Source organism: Salvelinus sp. IW2-2015, linkage group LG30, assembly GCF_002910315.2.
Source record: "Salvelinus sp. IW2-2015 linkage group LG30, ASM291031v2, whole genome shotgun sequence".
Classification (NCBI taxonomy): domain Eukaryota; kingdom Metazoa; phylum Chordata; class Actinopteri; order Salmoniformes; family Salmonidae; genus Salvelinus; species Salvelinus sp. IW2-2015.
This window is the reverse complement of record NC_036869.1, coordinates 688436-708121: the sequence shown is the minus strand read 5'-3', so window position 1 is coordinate 708121 and position 19686 is coordinate 688436. Positions and strand designations below refer to the sequence as shown.

At 46.7% G+C, this 19686-nt stretch overlaps 1 protein-coding gene across 1 annotated transcript in view; it reads left to right on the top strand.

Annotated features, from left to right (window-relative positions):
- hibadha (3-hydroxyisobutyrate dehydrogenase a) overlaps positions 1 to 17651 on the top strand; it is a 57370-nt gene extending 39719 nt beyond the window's left edge. Inside the window, exons 7-8 of the mRNA XM_023975161.2 lie at positions 15658 to 15814; positions 16053 to 17651. Coding sequence (XP_023830929.1) covers positions 15658 to 15814; positions 16053 to 16229 — 334 coding nt within the window. The 3' untranslated portion in view covers positions 16230 to 17651. The remainder of the gene's footprint in view (positions 1 to 15657; positions 15815 to 16052) is intronic.
- Positions 17652 to 19686: the final 2035 nt, after the last annotated feature.

The window sequence follows — 19686 nt, the reverse complement described above, 5'->3', positions numbered from 1 at the left end:
CTAACTAGGATGGCGGAATGATGTGCGTATTACCAGAGAGAAGGAGTCGCTGGGGGCTCATGCTAGATAAATAGGATCACGCGCGGTGTGTCGGATAGGAGAAGGCAGCGGGCTCAGTAGCTAATTCGAACCATGGAATTAGGGCGTGTGTGTGTTGATATGCGAAGTGCCACGCGCGGCTTCAGTTACACATAAACCAGCAACGAATACGGGGGATATGTAGATAAGGAGAGGCAGGGGCTGCATGGCTAATTAACAAGGATACGGACGGTGCTGCTGATTGAGCTTAAGAGAGGCTGGGTGGTCTCATTGGCTAATAACCAGGATAGGGAGTGTGGTGTGACCTAGAGAGATCAGGCAGGGGGCCGTGGCTAATAACAGGATCGGGGGTGTGTGATAGGAAGAGGCAGTGAAGCGTGCATACATGGCTATAAGAACTCAGGTTATATAGGAGGATGTGTGATAAGTGGATGTAGAGCAGGGGGCTGACGTGAGACTTAATGAAGCCAGAGGGGGTATGAGGGGGGTGTGGTGATAGGAGCAAGGGTACAGGGGCGACTCATGGCCTAATACACTGGGCGAAGGATAGGGGGTGTGATAGGAGAGGACAGGAAGGCGATACTATGGCGTAATAACCAGGATAGGGGGTGTTAGGTGTGATAGGAGAGCGAGGGCTCATGGCTAATAACAGGTTATAAGGCGGGTGTGTGATAGGAGAAGTGTCCGGGGGGCTCGAATGGCTCTAAATAACCTAGGAATTGAGGGGTGATGGGGATCTAAGGAGTGAGGAACAGGTGGCTCGTGGCCTAATAAACAGGATAGGGGTGTATGCCTGTGTAGAAGGAATAGGAGAGGCTGGGGCTCATGGCTTAAATAATACCAGGATAGGGGGTGTGTTGATAGGAGAGGCTGGGGGCTCAGTGCGACATAACCAGGATAGGGGTGTTGTGATAGGAGAAGGGCAGGAGGGCTCGTGGCTAGATCCCAGGATAGGGGGTGTGGTGATAGGAGGAGGGAGGAGGGCTCGTGGCTAATAACCAGGATAGGGGTGTGTGATAGGAGGGGGGGGGGGGGGCTCGTGGCTAATAATCCAGGGTAGGGGTGTGTGGATAGGAGAGGGAGGGCGGCTCGTGGCTAATAACCAGGATAGGGGGTGTGTGATAGGAGAGGGGGGGGGATCTCGTGGCTAATAACCAGGATAGGGGGTGTGTGATAGGAGAGGGGGGGGATCTCGTGGCTAATACCAGGATAGGGGGTGTGTGATAGGAGAGGGAGGGGGCTCGTGGCTAATAGCCAGGATAGGGGGTGTGTGATAGGAAGAGGGAGGTTCATTGATTTATCGTTAAACAGAGGACAACAGCTCTCTGTCAGTCAGCGTATCTGGCCGCTGTACAAACAATCTGTTGCTCCGACGCGCTTTATTGTAGAGCAGCCAATAACCTTTTTCAGATGCTGACCCAGAACACAGGCACTGGAAGAGACCCTGTGTGTGTGTGTGTGTGTGGTGTGTGTGTGTGTGTGTGTGTGTGTGCGCCAAGGGGGGGTGGATGTGTCAAACATATGTCACCCTTAGACAGGGAGGCGTCGGCTGAGGCAGGATGGGCGATGGAAGGAAGAGGAGGGGGAATGAGGAGTGGGGCGCAGTATACAGACATACAATGAAAAGGCCATCATGACTGAGACTTCAATTAAAAACAACACAGTGTCACTTATCCCACATTTCCATACAACTCTAAAAACGACAAAGCTGGGAGAGAAAACTACAAACAAGCCGGGAGAGACGGAGAGAAACTACAAACCAAGCCGGGAGAGAACTACAAGCAAGCCGGAGAGAAACTACAAACCAAGCCGGGAGAGAGAGAGCTACAAACCAAGCCGGGAGAGACGGAGAGAAACTACAACAGCGCGGAGAGAAATCCGCAGCGGGAGAGAAACTACAAACCAAGCCGGGAGAGACGGAGAGAAACTACAAACAAGCCGGAGAGAACTACAAACAAGCGGGAGAGAAACTCACAAACCAAGCGGGAGAGACGGAGAGAAACTACAAACCAAGCGGAGAGAATTACAAACCAAGCCGGGAGAGACGGAGAGAACTACAAACCAAGCCGGGAGAGACGGAGAGAAACTACAAACCAAGCCGGGAGAGACTGAGGAAAGAAAGGGAGAAAAAAAGGAGGAGACATTTTTGTGAGAGTATAAAATACATTGAGAGTAAATGTCCCAGTCTTAATTAGTTAGTAGAACAACTAATAAAGACTGTGGTAGTAATGTGTAGAATGAGAAGCCAGGTGGAGGGAGGGAACGAGGAAAGAAGAGGGGGGGAGGACTGGCTTAGGAAGCCCATATTCTGTCCTTAAGGAGCCATATAATGGTTTTAATGGTGATATTGAGGCAGAATAGAGTTATTGTCCTAGAAGCTCCACCAGGGTGAGGCTGCCCGGGATTCATGTGGCCAACTTTAACACTGTCTTTAAAACCGTTACATATATACGACTAGCACTACTCACCAGACCCAGACGCTTAGAAACTAACACTCACTCCTTTCTCCCCTTCTCTTTTCTGTTGCTTTGGTGTGTTGTGTGTAATATGCAGGTTGTGTTGTGGTGTAAATATGCAGGTGTGTTGTGAATCTAATGCTATATGGAGGCGTGTTTGTGGTATTGGGGGCGTGTTGGTGGTTAATATGGAGGCGTGTTGTGGTGTAATATGGAGGCGTGTTTGTGAATATGGAGGCGTGTTGTGGTGTAATATGGAGGCGTGTTGTGGTGTAATATGGAGGCGTGTTGTGGTGTAATATGGAGGCGGTGTATGTTGGACGTGTTGTGTGTAATATGGAGGCGTGTTGTGGTGTAATATGGAGGCGTGTTGTGGTGTAATATGGAGGCGTGTTGTGGTGTAATATGGAGCGTGGGTTGTGGTGTAATATGGAGGCGTGTTGTGGTGTAATATGGAGGCGTGTTGTGGCGTATATGGAGGCGTGTTGTGGCGTATATGGGGAGGCGTGTTGTGGGCGTAATATGGAGGCGTGTTGTGGCGTTAATATGGAGGCGTGTTGTGGCGTAATATGGAGGCGTGTTGTGGGTAATATGGAGGCGTGTTGTGGCGTAATATGGAGGCGTGTTGTGGCGTAATATGGAGGCGTGTTGTGGCGTAATATGGAGGCGTGTTTGTGGCGTAATATGGAGGCGTGTTTTGTGGCGTAATATGGAGGTGAGGCGTGTTGTGGTAAATATGGAGGCGTGTTGTGGCGTAATATGGAGGCGTGTTGTGGCGTATTATGGAGGTGTGTTGTGGCGTAATATGGAGGCGTGTTGTGGTGTAATATGGAGGTGAGGCGTGTTGTGGTGTAATAGCAGGTGTGTTGTGGTGTAATATGGAGGTGTGTTGTGGTGTAGTATGGAGGCGTGTTGTGGTGTAGTAGGAGGCGTTGTGGTGTAGTATGGAGGCGTGTTGTGGGTGTAGTATGGAGGCGTGGGGTGGTGTAGTATGGAGGCGTGGGGTGGTGTAGTATGGAGGCGTGTTGTGGTGTAGTATGGAGGCGTGTTGTGGTGTAGTATGGAGGCGTGTTGTGTGTAGTATGGAGGCGTGTTGTGGTGTAGTATGGAGGCGTGTTGTGGTGTAGTATGGAGGCGTGTTGTGTGTAGTAATGGAGGCGTGTTGTGGTGTAATGTAGTATGGAGGCGTGGTGTAATATGTAGTATGGAGGCGTGTTGTGGTGTAGTATGGAGGCGTGTTGTGATGTAGTATGGAGGCGTGTTGTGATGTAGTATGGAGGCGTGTTGTGATGTAGTATGGAGGCGTGTTGTGATGTAGTATGGAGGCGTGTTGTGGTTGATGTAGTATGGAGGCGTGTTGTGGTGTAGTATGGAGGCGTGTTGTGGTGTAGTATGGAGGCGTGTTGTGGGTGTTGGTGTTAATATGGAGGCGTGTTGTGGTGGTAATATGGAGGCGTGTTGTGTTGTAATATGGAGGCGTGTTGTGGTGTAGTATGGAGGCGTGTTGTGGTGTGGTGTAATATGGAGGCGTGTTGTGTGGTGGTGTAATATGGAGGCGTGTTGTGGTGTGGTGTAATATGGAGGCGTGTTGTGGTGTAATATGGAGGGCGTGTTGTGGTGTAATATGGAGGCGTGTTGTGGTGTAATATGGAGGCGTGTTTGTGGTGTAATATGGAGGCGTGTTGTGGTGTAGTATGGAGGCGTGTTGTGGTGTATATGGAGGCGTGTTGTGGTGTAATATGGAGGCGTGGTGTGGTGTAATATGGAGGCGTGTTGTGGTGTAATATGGAGGCGTGGTGTGGTGTAGTATGGAGGCGTGTTGTGGTGTAGTATGGAGGCGTGTTGTGATGTAAGTATGAGGCGTGTTGTGGTGTAGTATGGAGGCGTGTTGTGGTGTAGTATGGAGGCGTGTTGTGGTGTAGTATGGAGGCGTGTTGTGGTGTAGTATGGAGGCGTGGTTGTGGTGTAAGTAGTATGGAGGCGTGTTGTGGTGTAATGTAGTATGGAGGCGTGTTGTGGTGTAATGTAGTATGGAGGCGTGTTGTGGTGTAATGTAGTATGGAGGCGTGTTGTGGTGTAGTATGGAGGCGTGTTGTGGTGTAGTATGGAGGCGTGTTGTGATGTAGTATGGAGGCGTGTTGTGATGTAGTATGGAGGCGTGGCGTGGTGTGATGTAGTATGGAGGCGTGTTGTGGTGTGATGTAGTATGGAGGCGTGTTGTGGTGTAATATGGAGGCGTGGTGTGGTGTAATATGGAGGCGTGTTTGTGGTGTATATGGAGGCGTGTTGTGGCGTAATATGGAGGCGTGTTGTGGTGTAGTATGGAGGCGTGTTGTGGGTGTGGTGTAATATGGGAGGCGTGTTGTGGTGTGGTGTAATATGGAGGCGTGTTGTGGTGTATATGGAGGCGTGTTGTGGGGGTAATATGGAGGCGTTTTGTGGCGTAATATGGAGGCGTGTTGTGGGCGTAATATGGAGGCGTGTTTGTGGTGTAATATGGAGGCGTGTTGTGGCGTAATATGGAGACGTGTTGTGGTGTAATATGGAGGCGTGTTGTGGTGTAATATGGAGGCGTGTTGTGGTGTAGTATGGAGGCGTGTTGTGGTGTTATGGGGCGTGTGTGGTGTAATATGGAGCGTGTTGTGGTGTAATATGGAGGCGTGTTGTGGTTGTAATATGGAGGCTGTGTGGTGTAATATGGAGGCGGGTGTAATATGGAGGCGTGGTGTGGTGTAATATTGAGGCGTGGTGTAATATGGAGGCGTGTTGTGGTGTAATATGGAGGCGTGTTGTGGGCGTAATATGGAGGCGTGTTGTGGCGTAATATGGAGGCGTGTTGTGGCGTAATATGGAGGCGTGTTGTGGCGTAATATGGAGGCGTGTTGTGGCGTAATTGGAGGCGTGTTGTGGCGTGTTGTGGCGTAATATGGAGCGTGTTGTGGTGTAATATGGAGGCGTGTTGTGGTGTGGTGTAATATGGTGGTGTGGTAATATGGAGGCGTGTTGTGGTGTAATATGGAGGCGTGTTGTGGTGTGGTGTAATATGGAGGCGTGTTGTGGTGTGGTGTATAGGAGGCGTGTTGTGGTTAGTATGGAGGCGTGTGTGGTGTAGTATGGAGGCGTGGGGTGGAGGTGTGATGTGGAAGTGTGTTGGTTCACCTGAGGATGTCACACCTTACTGAATACTCATCACTCTGTCACGTGATGTGCTGCGCTCTGACATCCTGTAGTTATTGGTCCTTCTACGTAGTACTGTCTCATCCCTTGCTTCTGGAGGCAGAGTGCTGTTAAATGATTGGGGAAGTGTGTGTGTGTGTGTGTGTCAACGAGGTTTAGGTGCTCCTTGGCCACCACTTGTCCTCCTCTTTCTTCCATGTTAGCGGCATGATTGGATAGGAGGGGTAAACATCAATACTGCATTAGGCAGCATTTCCCAGTCCTCCACCTAACCAGCCATTAACACTGAGAGATGGAGAAGAGAGAACAGGCTCTGGGTTCAACATGGGTCACCAGCTCTCTCTTTCTATTACACTCACTCTCCCTCTTTCTCTCTCTTTTATTACAACATCTGTCTCTCGGTCACTGTATCACTATATCAGCAGCAACAAACAAAACAATTGTGCACCCATGAGGTGTCTCCCGGTCACGGCGGGGCTGTGACACAGCCTGGGATCCAACCCGGGTCTGTAGTGACGCCTCAAGCACTACTCAGGAGCCCCAGTATCTCTGTTTCACATGCTCACTTTCTCTTTCCTTTCATTTCTTTTTCTATTGGCCTACCAGTATCATTCTATTTCTATTGGCCTACAGTATCATTCTATTTCTATTGCCTCCAGTATCATTCTTTTTCTATTGGCTACCAGTATCATTCTATTTCTATTGGCCTACCAGTATCATTCTTTTTTATTGGCCTACCAGTATCACTTTTTCTATTGGCCTACCAGTATCATTCTTTTCTATTGGCCTACCAGTATCATTCTTTTTCTATTGCCTACCAGTATCATTTTCTTCTATTGGCTACCAGTATCATTCTATTTCTATTGGCCTACCAGTATCATTCTATTTCTATTGGCCTACCAGTATCATTCTATTTCTATTGGCCTACCAGTATCATTCTTTTTCTATTGGCCTACCAGTATCAATCTTGTCTATTGGCCTACCAGTATCATTCTATTTCTATTGGCCTACCAGTATCATTATTTTTCTATTGGCCTACCAGTATCATCTTGTTCTATTGGCCTACAGTATCATTCTTTTTCTATTGGCCTACCAGTATCAATCTTTTCTATTGGCCTACAGTATCATTCTTTTTCTATTGGCCTACCAGTATCAATCTTGTTTCTATTGGCCTACCAGTATCATTCTTTTTCTATTGGCCTACCAGTATCAATCTTTTTCTATTGGCCTACAGTATCAATCTTTTCTATTGGCCTACCAGTATCATTCTTTTTCTATTGGCCTACCAGTATCATTCTTTTTCTATTGGCCTACCAGTATCATTCTTTTGCTATTGGCCTACCAGTATCAATCTTTTTCTATTGGCCTACCAGTATCAATCTTTTTCTATTGGCCTACCAGTATCATTCTTTTTCTATTGGCCTACCAGTATCAATCTTTTCTATTGCCTACCAGTATCTCTCTCTGTACCTCTGTACCACTACACAACAAACTCCCCTTTCTTTATTTTTCCCTACCATTCCCTTACCTTTCTACCCTTTCACCACTCCCACACCCTTCTTCTCTCTCTACATTGTTTTCCTCCTTTTCTCTTTAACTAACCTCCTCTCTCTGTTCCAGGTTGGGTCTGGACCCTAAACTGCTGGCCCAGATCCTGAACATGTCTCAGCAGGTGCTGGTCCAGTGACTCGTATAACCAGTGCCAGGTGTCATGGAGGAGTCCCTCTGGAACAACTACCAGGGAGGCTTTGGAACCACGCTCATGGCCAAGGTCTGTTCTGTTCTACGCTAGCTGGATTATGTCTGTCTGGATGTGTTTGTTCGTCCGTCTGTTTATCCCTCCCTTTTCATCTCTCCTTCTTTCTCTATCAAGATTGGTTTGCTTATTTCTCTTTATATTTTGTTCCTCTTCATCTCTCTCTTGATCTCACTCCTCCTTCTGTGCTCTCTTCTTTACTCTGCTTCACATAAAGTCACATCTCTAACATCCCCATCTCTCTCTCCTGTAAGGACCTGGGTCTGGCCCAGCACACAGCCACCAACACTAAGACCCTGTCCCCTGGGCTCTCTGGCCCATCAGATCTACCGGGTCATGTGTGCCGCGGCTACGCAACAAGGACTTCTCCTCTGTGTTCCAGTTCCTAGTGAACAGGAGGAGGAGCCAGAAAAGAAGGGGACTAGAACCTTTACCTATCCCCCCAGCACACCCCTACTTCCATCCGTACACCACACCCACACCCCTGCCTTTACCTGAGGAGAGAATTGGTTTCAGAGAGGTATAAGACTTGAGATGGAAATTGTTCTTTACTGCTGATCTAGGGTCAGGTATGATTTCATCCCCCTAATGGTTAAGGTTAGGACTGGGGTAGTTAGGGCAGCCTCTACTTCCCCTGGCCAGGGAGGGGCAGGGGGTACCCGTGGTCTAACACAACGTGTCGAGGGGATGACGTACGTAGGTTTAAAAGATGACGTTTGACAGATCAGATAATGTGCATAATGTTGTACTTCCTGTTCTTTGTGTCGGGTTGTTTTTCTTGCCGGGAGTTTGGTCTGTTACATGTGTTACAACCCATGATCCTGCCTCTTTGTCGAGATGAGAAGAAAACCCTGAAACAAGCAGAAATAGCACAGCAGCAGCTCCTGCTCAGGGCTCTGGGGTTAAGACTGGATCAGAGATGCAGATGTAGACTGACCACGTCCCACTGTTCAGCAGTAGCCTGAAATAATGAGAATAATAATGTGATGATGCTATAGAGCTCAAGACAATTAGGGAAGGGCATACCACTGTCTGAAGACTCTCACATACACACTTGAGCATTCTACACATGATAACCTATATTACAGTACTTCATACCATATGGGATCAGACGTTTACTCATTTTGTTACCGTCTTGTTTTGGGGTTGGGGAGGAGGTAGTTGGTGGTGGGATTTGAAGAAGGGGTGTGGTAGGTAGTAGTGGTTCACTGATGTAAACCTCCCATTATTTGTTCCTTCATTATCCATCCATTTATTCATTGTTTTATTCAGTCACGTGTTTTCAACTTGAGCACAGTACTGTTTGTTCCATTTTTTGGGGGGGGGGGGGGGCACATCCACATGCTCGCTTCTCTTTATACAGACCCACCACTGTCTGTACTGTGAGACGCATTGCTGGCAGCTCCCAGGTCACTATGCACTCTGACCAATCCGTGCGGAGTGGGGCCAGTGAATCCTTTGAATTACTTCCTGATGTGATATACTCTATACTGGAATTACAGCTTCTGTTTTACATCTGTAATTTCATTATCATAACCTCAACAACTGTTCTATTTGTAGCTTTTTATCTGTCCGTCAAAAAAATATCTATTTCTGCTCAGTACCTCCTGTTGTCGTTTTCTTTCACTTCTCTCTCTCTTCATGATCGGTCCTCTCTCTTCTCTCCTCTTCACTTGCTCCCTCTTATTTCTGTCTGTGGCTCAGAACATGCAGCATGTCTGTTTAAAGCGCCACTGAGGTAGGCTCGATCCAACCTGCGCTGTGTGCATGTACATAATGTATATTTCTTTTGTTGACTGTATTAAAGGAGAACCAGAGAATCCTCGCTGTCACGTTTTTCTTCTCGCTGTATACTAGTACATTAAGAGTATACTAGTACATTAAGTATATCTAGTACATTAAGAGTATACTAGTACATTTAAGAGTGTCTCTGTGTCTCTGTCTGTCTCTCTGTCTGTCTCTCTGTCTGTCTCCTCTGTCTGTCTCTCTGTCTGTCTCTCTGTCTGTCTGTCTGTCTGTATGTCTCTTTGTCTGTCTCTCTGTCTGTCTCTCTGTCTCTGTCTGTCTCTGTCTGTCTCGCAATTTCAATTTAAGGGGCTTTATTGGCATGGGAAACATGAATAGATAATAAAAGTTAAATATCTCTCTCTGTCCTCTGAAGACATCCTCCATCACACTACTGTCAGAAATAAGGGTGCTCTCTAATCTCACGTCTCTGTTTTGCTCTTTATAAAAATATAAAATGTTTAAATTAAGGCTCATGTTGGCTACATGTCGTAATTTAACTGTAATTGTCTTTTTTATAAAAACAAATTCCTGCTACAGCTCTGTCTGACTGGCACAGATGACACCAGCTCATAAAACACAGCACAAAAAAACACTGAACTGAAAAAATGAATAACCAAGCCATGATTTTCCCTCCCATTTCATTGTAATGATGGAATAAGGGCATCGTTCTGAGATTAGTGCTTCTATTTCTCCTGCGTGACACTGGGTGTTACACACTCCTCTGGTAGAGAGCTTGAGAGAACAATGGAACAACAGGCAGGCTGTCGACCACAGGGCTGAGGCCTGGCACAACAGAGCTGTCGTCTCAGGGCCATGGTGACACAGACGAGGCAGGGACATGCCAGGTCTGACCCTAAACTGGAACCATGAGTAACATAACATTTGCGTTATTTAGAAGACGCTCTTATCCAGAGTAACTTACAGGAGTAATTAGGGTTCAGTGCCTTGCTCAAGGGAAAATCTACAGATTTTTCACCTTATCGGCTCGGGGATTCGAACCAGGATAATGTTGCACACACACGACCTAACCCCAATTAACCCAAAGCCAAGTCTACGGCAACGCCTAACAAACACACATCAGCATAACCATCCTTAACTCATGTGACTGAAGAGGATGCCCTAATAACTCAAAGAACTTCAGTGTCAGCAACCAGAGCTGTATCTCGTTGCACGGGGAGCCGACAGGGCAGAGACCTGACCCTGAACTTGAACTAACATGAATCCAAGCCTACAGCAAGGGTGTGGGTACAGAGAATGCATTCATAACTCAGAAGGTAACACTTCAGTGTCCGGCTGTTAGCAGTCGCCCAGTGCAGTAGACTTGATCACTTCAGTGTTAAAGGTGGATTTGGACTCACCAGAGAGTCATGGCTAAATCCTACTAGGTCGAAGGAGTTGTACATACAAACATTTCACTCCAGTCCAGTAGAATATGACTGTCCTGGCCAGGGCCAGTCTGTCTGAGTTTTGTTTACACACCAGTCTAGTCCAGTAGCATATGAGTGTCCTGGCCAGGGCAGTCTATCTGTGGTAGTCTATACCAGTCCAGTCTACATCCTGGTCTAGCAGCACTACTAACCCCCACCTATTTGATTCATATTGGGTGTTTTAATTTGTCTGTGTTTATGAGCAGGCAGCTGAGTCGGCGGTTTCCTCATTAAGAGGACATGAAAGGGCTCTATAAAGGAGCACATGGTGAGACCGGCCCGCATTCTGACGTCTGTAGCTCTAGGGGACGACGTGAAAACGGGACCGGCCACAGACCGGCCTACCACAGTCCAGATGCACCCTATTCCCCTAGGCCTGGTCAAACGTGCACCATGTAGGGAATAGGGTGGTGTTTGGACGCCGACCAGTCTGCTCAGCCTGTGGGATATGCACCAACATACTATAGTGGGATATGCACAAGCAGCCAGGCACCACCCTTTTCAAGGTTTGGATATGTATTTGTCTCTGTATGTTATTATTGAGCTGTCTGAGCAGTGGCCTGTATTTGTCTCTGTAGTTATATTGAGCTATCTGAGCAGTGGCCTGTATTTGTCTCTGTAGTTATTATTGAGCTGTCTGAGCAGTGGCTGTATTTGTCTCTGTAGTTTTATTGAGCTGTCTGAGCAGTGGCTGTATTTTCTCTGTAGTTATTATGACTGTCTAGAGTGGCCTGTATTTGTCTCTGTATTATTATTGAGCTGTCTGAGCAGTGGCCTGTATTTGTCTTGTAGTTATTATTGAGCTGTCTGAGCAGTGGCCTGTATTTGTCTTGTAGTTATTATTGAGCTGTCTGAGCAGTGGCCTGTATTTGTCTCTGTAGTTATTATTGAGCTGTCTGAGCATGGCCTGTATTTGTCTCTGTAGTTATTGAGCTGTCTGAGCAGTGGCCTGTATTTGTCTCTGTAGTTATTATTGAGCTGTCTGAGCAGTGGCCTGTATTTGTTCTGTAGTTATTATTGAGCTGTCTGAGCAGTGGCCTGTATTTGTCTCTGTAGTTATTATTGAGCTGTGTCTGAGCAGTGGCCTGTATTTGTCTCTGTAGTTATTATTGAGCTGTCTGAGCAGTGGCCTGTATTTGTCTCTGTAGTTATTATTGAGCTGTCTGAGCAGTGGCCTGTATTTGTCTCTGTAGTTATTATTGAGCTGTCTGAGCAGTGGCCTGTATTTGTCTCTGTTATTATTGAGCTTGTCTGAGCAGTGGCCTGTATTTGTCTTGTAGTTATATTGAGCTGTCTGAGCAGTGGCCTGTATTTGTCTCTGTATTATTATTGAGCTGTCTGAGCAGTGGCCTGTATTTGTCTCTGTAGTTATTATTGAGCTGTCTGAGCAGTGGCCTTATTTGTCTCTGTAGTTATTATTGAGCTGTCTGAGCAGTGGCCTGTATTTGTCTCTGTAGTTATTATGAGCTGTCTGAGCAGTGGCCTGTATTTGTCTCTGTAGTTATTATTGAGCTGTCTGAGCAGTGGCCTGTATTTGTCTCTGTAGTTATTATTGAGCTGTCTGAGCAGTGGCCTGTATTTGTCTCTGTAGTTATTATTGAGCTGTCTGAGCAGTGGCCTGTATTTGTCTCTGTAGTTATTATTGAGCTGTCTGAGCAGTGGCCTGTATTTGTCTCTGTAGTTATTATTGAGCTGTCTGAGCAGTGGCCTGTATTTTGTCTTGTAGTTTTATTTGATGCTGTCTGAGCAGTGGCCTGTATTTGTCTCTTAGTTATTTTGAGCTGTTTCTGAGCATGGCCTGTATTTGTCTCTGTAGTTATTATTGAAGCTGTCTGAGCAGTGCCTGTATTGTCTCTGTAGTTATTATTGAGCTGTCTGAGCAGTGGCCTGTATTTGTCTCTGTAGTTATTGTTTGAGCTGTTCTGAGAGTGGCTGTATTTGTCTCTGTAGTTATTGTTGAGCTGTCTGAGAGTGGCCTGTATTTTCTCTGTAGTTATTGTTGAGCCTGTCTGAGCAGTGGCCTGTATTTGTCTCTGTAGTTATTATGAGCTGTTGAGCAGTGCCTGTATTTGTCTCTGTAGTTATTATTGAGCTGTCTGGGCAGTGGCTGTATTTCTCTCTGTAGTTATATTGAGCTGTCTGAGCAGTGGCTGTAATTTGTCTCTGTATTATTATTGAGCTGTTGAGCAGTGGCCTGTATTTGTCTCTGTAGTTTTGAGCTGTCTGAGCATGGCCTTATTGTCTCTGTTTATTATTGACTGTCTGGCAGTGGCCTGTATTTGTCTCTGTAGTTATTATTGAGTGTCGACGTGGCCTGTATTGTCTTGTAGTTATTATGAGGTCTGAGCAGTGGCCTGTATTTGTTTGTCTAAAAACAAGCCCTTGGTTCCATCCCTACACTTAGCTCTGCCGTTTCAGTACTAGATATGCCAAGGTATGAATATGTTCCACCTGGCCTCCACTGAGTGATTCACACTATTGTTTTGAGGGAAAGCTGGAAAAACGCAACCCTGTAGCTCAAGACGGTTTTCCTTTTGGCTCATAGCCTTTCTGGAAACCCCGAATACCCGGTGTGGACTCAAATATCCTACTAAGTTGCCTCATTGCATGGCCACCGTGTCAGGCTATCCAGGGGCTTGTTGCCCACCATGTCAGGTGTATCAGGGCTTGTTGCCCACCATGGTCAGGGGTATTCAGGGGCTTGTTGCCCACCATGTCAGGGGTATCCAGGGCTTGTTTGCCCACCATGTCAGGGTATCCAGGCATTGTTGCCCACCATGTCAGGGGTATCAGGGCTTGTTGCCCCTACATGTCCGGGTATCAGGGTTGTGCCCACCATGTCAGGGGTATCCAGGCTTGTTGCCCACCATGTCAGGGGTATCAGGCTTGTTGCCCAGCAGTCAGGGGTTCACGGGCTTGTGGCCACACTGTCAGGTGGTATCCAGGTGTTGCCACATTGTCGGCCACCAGGGTGTTCACATTAGTACTATGAGGGTTGTCCACCTCAGGTCAGCTGGTCCACATTCAGGTAAGCTGTCCACAACAGATCAGGCTTGTTCACCATCGGGGTATCAGGGCTTGTTGCCCTCCACCATGTCAAGGGGTATCCAGGGCTTGTTGCCCACCATGTCAGGGTATCGCAGCTTGTTCCATGTAGCACATGTTCCACCAGTCGGGTATCAGGGCTTGTTGCCCACACATTGTCGGCGGTAATCCAGGGCTTTGTTGCCGACGCATATGTGGGTATCCCAGGCTTTGTTGCCCACATGTCAGGGGTATCCAGGGTTTGTTTGCCCAATTCAGTATCAGGCTGTTCCTCACCATGTCAGGGGTATCAGGCTTGTTTGCCCACCATGTCAGCAGTATCCAGGCTTGTTCCCACCATGTCAGAGGGGTATCCCAGGGCCTTGTTGCCGTCACCTCATGTCAGGGGTTCAGGGTTTGTTTGCCGGAAGTGTGTTGGTTCACCTGAGGATGTCACACCTTATACCGTACTGAATACTCATCACTCTGTCACGTGATGTGCTGCGCTCTGACATCCTGTAGTTATTGGTCCTTCTACGTAGTACTGTCTTCATCCCTTGCTTCTGGAGGCAGAGTGCTGTTAAAATGATTGGGGAAGTGTGTGTGTGTGTGTCAACGAGGTTTAGGTGCTCCTTGGCCACCACTTGTCCTCCTCTTTCTTCCATGTTAGCGGCATGATTAAGGATAGGAGGGGTAAACATCAATACTGCATTAGGCAGCATTTCCCAGTCCTCCACCTAACCAGCCATTAACACTGAGAGATGGAGAAGAGAGAGACAGGCTCTGGGTTCAACATGGGTCACCAGCTCTCTCTTTCTATTACACTCACTCTCCCTCTTTCTCTCTCTTTTATTACAACATCTGTCTCTCGGTCACTGTATCACTATATCAGCAGCAACAAACAAAACAATTGTGCACCCATGAGGTGTCTCCCGGTCACGGCCGGGGCTGTGACACAGCCTGGGATCCAACCCGGGTCTGTAGTGACGCCTCAAGCACTACTCAGGAGCCCCAGTATCTCTGTTTCACATGCTCACTTTCTCTTTCCTTTCATTCTTTTTCTATTGGCCTACCAGTATCATTCTATTTCTATTGGCCTACCAGTATCATTCTATTTCTATTGCCTACCAGTATCATTCTTTTTCTATTGGCTACCAGTATCATTCTATTTCTATTGGCCTACCAGTATCATTCTTTTTCTATTGGCCTACCAGTATCACTTTTTTCTATTGGCCTACCAGTATCATTCTTTTCTATTGGCCTACCAGTATCATTCTTTTTCTATTGCCTACCAGTATCATTTTTCTTCTATTGGCTACCAGTATCATTCTATTTCTATTGGCCTACCAGTATCATTCTATTTCTATTGGCCTACCAGTATCATTCTATTTCTATTGGCCTACCAGTATCATTCTTTTTCTATTGGCCTACCAGTATCAATCTTGTTCTATTGGCCTACCAGTATCATTCTATTTCTATTGGCCTACCAGTATCATTATTTTTCTATTGGCCTACCAGTATCATCTTGTTCTATTGGCCTACAGTATCATTCTTTTTCTATTGGCCTACCAGTATCATCTTTTCTATTGGCCTACAGTATCATTCTTTTTTCTATTGGCCTACCAGTATCAATCTTGTTTCTATTGGCCTACCAGTATCATTCTTTTTTCTATTGGCCTACCAAGTATCAATCTTTTTCTATTGGCCTACAGTATAATCTTTTTCTATTGGCCTACCAGTATCATTCTTTTTCTATTGGCCTACCAGTATCATTCTTTTTCTATTGGCCTACCAGTATCAATCTTTTTCTATTGGCCTACCAGTATCTCTCTCTGTACCTCTGTACCACTACACCAAACCTCCCCCTTTCTTTCTTTTTTCCCTACCATTCCCTTACCTTTCTACCCTTTCACCACTCCCACACCCTTCTTCTCTCTCTACATTGTTTTCCTCCTTTTCTCTTTAACTAACCTCCTCTCTTCTGTTCCAGGTTGGGTCTGGACCCTAAACTGCTGGCCCAGATCCTGAACATGTCATCAGGCAGGTGCTGGTCCAGTGACTCGTATAACCCAGTGCCAGGTGTCATGGAGGGAGTCCCCTCTGGGAACAACTACCAGGGAGGCTTTGGAACCACGCTCATGGCCAAGGTCTGTTCTGTTCTACGCTAGCTGGATTATGTCTGTCTGGATGTGTTTGTTCGTCCGTCTGTTTATCCCTCCCTTTTCATCTCTCCTTCTTTCTCTATCAAGATTGGTTTGCTTATTTCTCTTTATATTTTGTTCCTCTTCATCTCTCTCTTGATCTCACTCCTCCCTTCTGTGCTCTCTCGTCTACTCTGCTTCACATAAAGTCACATCTAACATCCCCATCTCTCTCTCCTGTAAGGACCTGGGTCTGGCCCAGCACACAGCCACCAACACTAAGACCCCTGTCCCCCTGGGCTCTCTGGCCCATCAGATCTACCGGGTCATGTGTGCCCGCGGCTACGCCAACAAGGACTTCTCCTCTGTGTTCCAGTTCCTACGTGAACAGGAGGAGGAGCCAGAAAAGAAGGGGGACTAGAACCCCTTACCTTATCCCCCCAGCACACCCCTACTTCCCAYCCGTACACCACACCCACACCCCTGCCTTTACCTGAGGAGAGAATTGGTTTCAGAGAGGTATAAGAACTTGAGATGGAAATTGTTCTTTACTGCTGATCTAGGGTCAGGTATGATTTCATCCCCCTAATGGTTAAGGTTAGGACTGGGGGTAGGTTAGGGCAGCCTCTACTTCCCCTGGCCAGGGAGGGGGCAGGGGGGTACCCGTGGTCTAACACAACGTGTCGAGGGGATGACGTACGTAGGTTTAAAAGATGACGTTTGACAGATCAGATAATGTGCATAATGTTGTACTTCCTGTTCTTTGTGTCGGGTTGTTTTTCTTGCCGGGAGTTTGTCTGTTACATGTGTTACAACCCATGATCCTGCCTCTTTGTCAGAGATGAGAAGAAAACCCTGAAACAAGCAGGAAATAGCAACGCAGCAGCTCCTGCTCCAGGGCTCTGGGGTTTAGACTGGATCAGAGATGCAGATGTAGACTGACCACGTCCCACCTGTTCAGCAGTAGCCTGAAATAATGAGAATAATAATGATGATGATGCTATAGAGCTCAAGACAATTAGGGAAGGGCATACCACTGTCTGAAGACTCTCACATACACACTTGAGCATTCTACACATGATAACCTATATTACAGTACTTCATACCATATGGGATCAGACGTTTACTCATTTTGTTACCCGTCTTGTTTTGGGGTTGGGGAGGAGGTAGTTGGTGGGTGGGATTTGGGAGAAGGGGTGTGGTAGGTAGTAGTGGTTCACTGATGTAAACCTCCCATTATTTGTTCCTTCATTATCCATCCATTTATTCATTGTTTTATTCAGTCACGTGTTTTCAACTTGAGCACAGTACTGTTTGTTCCATTTTTKGGKGGGGGGGGGGGGGGCACATCCCAACATGCTCGCTTCTCTTTATACAGACCCACCACTGTCTGGTACTGTGAGACGCCATTGCTGGCAGCTCCCAGGTCACTATGCACTCTGACCAATCCGTGCGGAGTGGGGCCAGTGAATCCTTTGATATACTTCCTGATGTGATATACCTCTATACTGGAATTACAGCTTCTGTTTTACATCTGTAATTTCATTATCATAACCTCAACAACTGTTCTATTTGTAGCTTTTTTACTGTCCGTCAAAAAAATATCTATCTTCTGCTCAGTACCTCCTGTTGTCGTTTTCTTTCACTTCTCTCTCTCTTCATGATCGGTCTCTCTCTCTCTCTCCTCTTCACTTGCTCCCTCTTATTTCTGTCTGTGGCTCAGAACATGCAGCATGTCTGTTTAAAGCGCCACTGAGGGTAGGCTCGATCCCAACCTGCGCTGTGTGCATGTACATAATGTATATTTCTTTTGTTGACTGTATTAAAGGAGAACCAGAGAATCCTCGCTGTCACGTTTTTCTTCTCGCTGTATACTAGTACATTAAGAGTATACTAGTACATTAAGAGTATACTAGTACATTAAGAGTATACTAGTACATTAAGAGTATACTAGTACATTAAGAGTGTCTCTGTCTCTGTCTGTCTCTCTGTCTGTCTCTCTGTCTGTCTCTCTGTCTGTCTCTCTGTCTGTCTCTCTGTCTGTCTGTCTGTCTGTCTGTCTGTATGTCTCTTTGTCTGTCTCTCTGTCTGTCTCTCTGTCTCTGTCTGTCTCTCTGTCTGTCTCGCAATTTCAATTTAAGGGGCTTTATTGGCATGGGAAACATGAAATAGATAATAAAAGTTAAATAATCTCTCTCTGTCCTCTGAAGACATCCTCCATCACACTACTGTCAGAAATAGAGGTGCTCTCTAATCTCACGTCTCTGTTTTGCTCTTTATAAAAAATATAAAATGTTTAAAGTAAGGCTCATGTTGGCTACATGTCGTAATTTAACTGTAATTGTCTTTTTTATAAAAACAAATTCCTGCTACAGCTCTGTCTGACTGGCACAGATGACACCAGCTCAATAAAACACAGCACAAAAAAACACTGAACTGAAAAAATGAATAACCAAGCCATGATTTTTCCCTCCCATTTCATTGTAATGATGGAAATAAGGGCATCRTTCTGAGATTAGTGCTTCTATTTCTCCCTGCGTGACACTGGGTGTTACACACTCCTCTGGTAGAGAGCTTGAGAGAACAATGGAACAACAGGCAGGCTGTCGACCACAGGGCTGAGGCCTGGCACAACAGAGCTGTCGTCTCAGGGCCATGGTGAACACAGACGAGGCAGGGACATGCACAGGTCTGACCCTAAACTGGAACCATGAGTAACATAACATTTGCGTTATTTAGAAGACGCTCTTATCCAGAGTAACTTACAGGAGTAATTAGGGTTCAGTGCCTTGCTCAAGGGAAAATCTACAGATTTTTCACCTTATCGGCTCGGGGATTCGAACCAGGATAATGTTGCACACACACGACCCTAACCCCAATTAACCCAAAGCCAAGTCTACGGCAACGCCTAACAAACACACATCAGCATAACCATCCTTAACTCATGTGACTGAAGAGGATGCCCCTAATAACTCAAAGAACTTCAGTGTCAGCAACCAGAGCTGTCATCTCGTTGCCACGGGGAGCACCGACAGGGCAGAGACCTGACCCTGAACTTGAACTAACATGAATCCAAGCCTACAGCAAGGGTGTGGGTACAGAGAATGCCATTCATAACTCAGAAGGTAACACTTCAGTGTCCGGCTGTTAGCAGTCGCCCAGTGCAGTAGACTTGATCACTTCAGTGTTAAAGGTGGATTTGGACTCACCAGAGAGTCATGGCTAAATCCTACTAGGTCGAAGGAGTTGTACATACAAACATTTCACTCCAGTCCAGTAGAATATGACTGTCCTGGCCAGGGGCCAGTCTGTCTGAGTTCTGTTTACACACCAGTCTAGTCCAGTAGCATATGAGTGTCCTGGCCAGGGGCCAGTCTATCTGTGGTCAGTCTATACCAGTCCAGTCTACATCCTGGTCTAGCAGCACTACTAACCCCCACCTATTTGATTCATATTTGGGTGTTTTAATTTGTCTGTGTTTATGAGCAGGCAGCTGAGTCGGCGGTTTCCTCATTAAGAGGACATGAAAGGGCTCTATAAAGGAGCCATGGTGAGACCGGCCCGCATTCTGACGTCTGTAGGCTAGGGGACGACGTGAAAACGGGACCGGCCCAGACCGGCCTACCACAGTCCCAGATGGCACCCTATTCCCCTATGGGCCCTGGTCAAACGTGCACCATGTAGGGAATAGGGTGGTGTTTGGGACGCCGACCAGTCTGCTCAGCCTGTGGGATATGCACCAACATACTATAGTGGGATATGCACCAAGCAGCCAGGCACCACTCCTTTTCAAGGTTTGGATATGTATTTGTCTCTGTAGTTATTATTGAGCTGTCTGAGCAGTGGCCTGTATTTGTCTCTGTAGTTATTATTGAGCT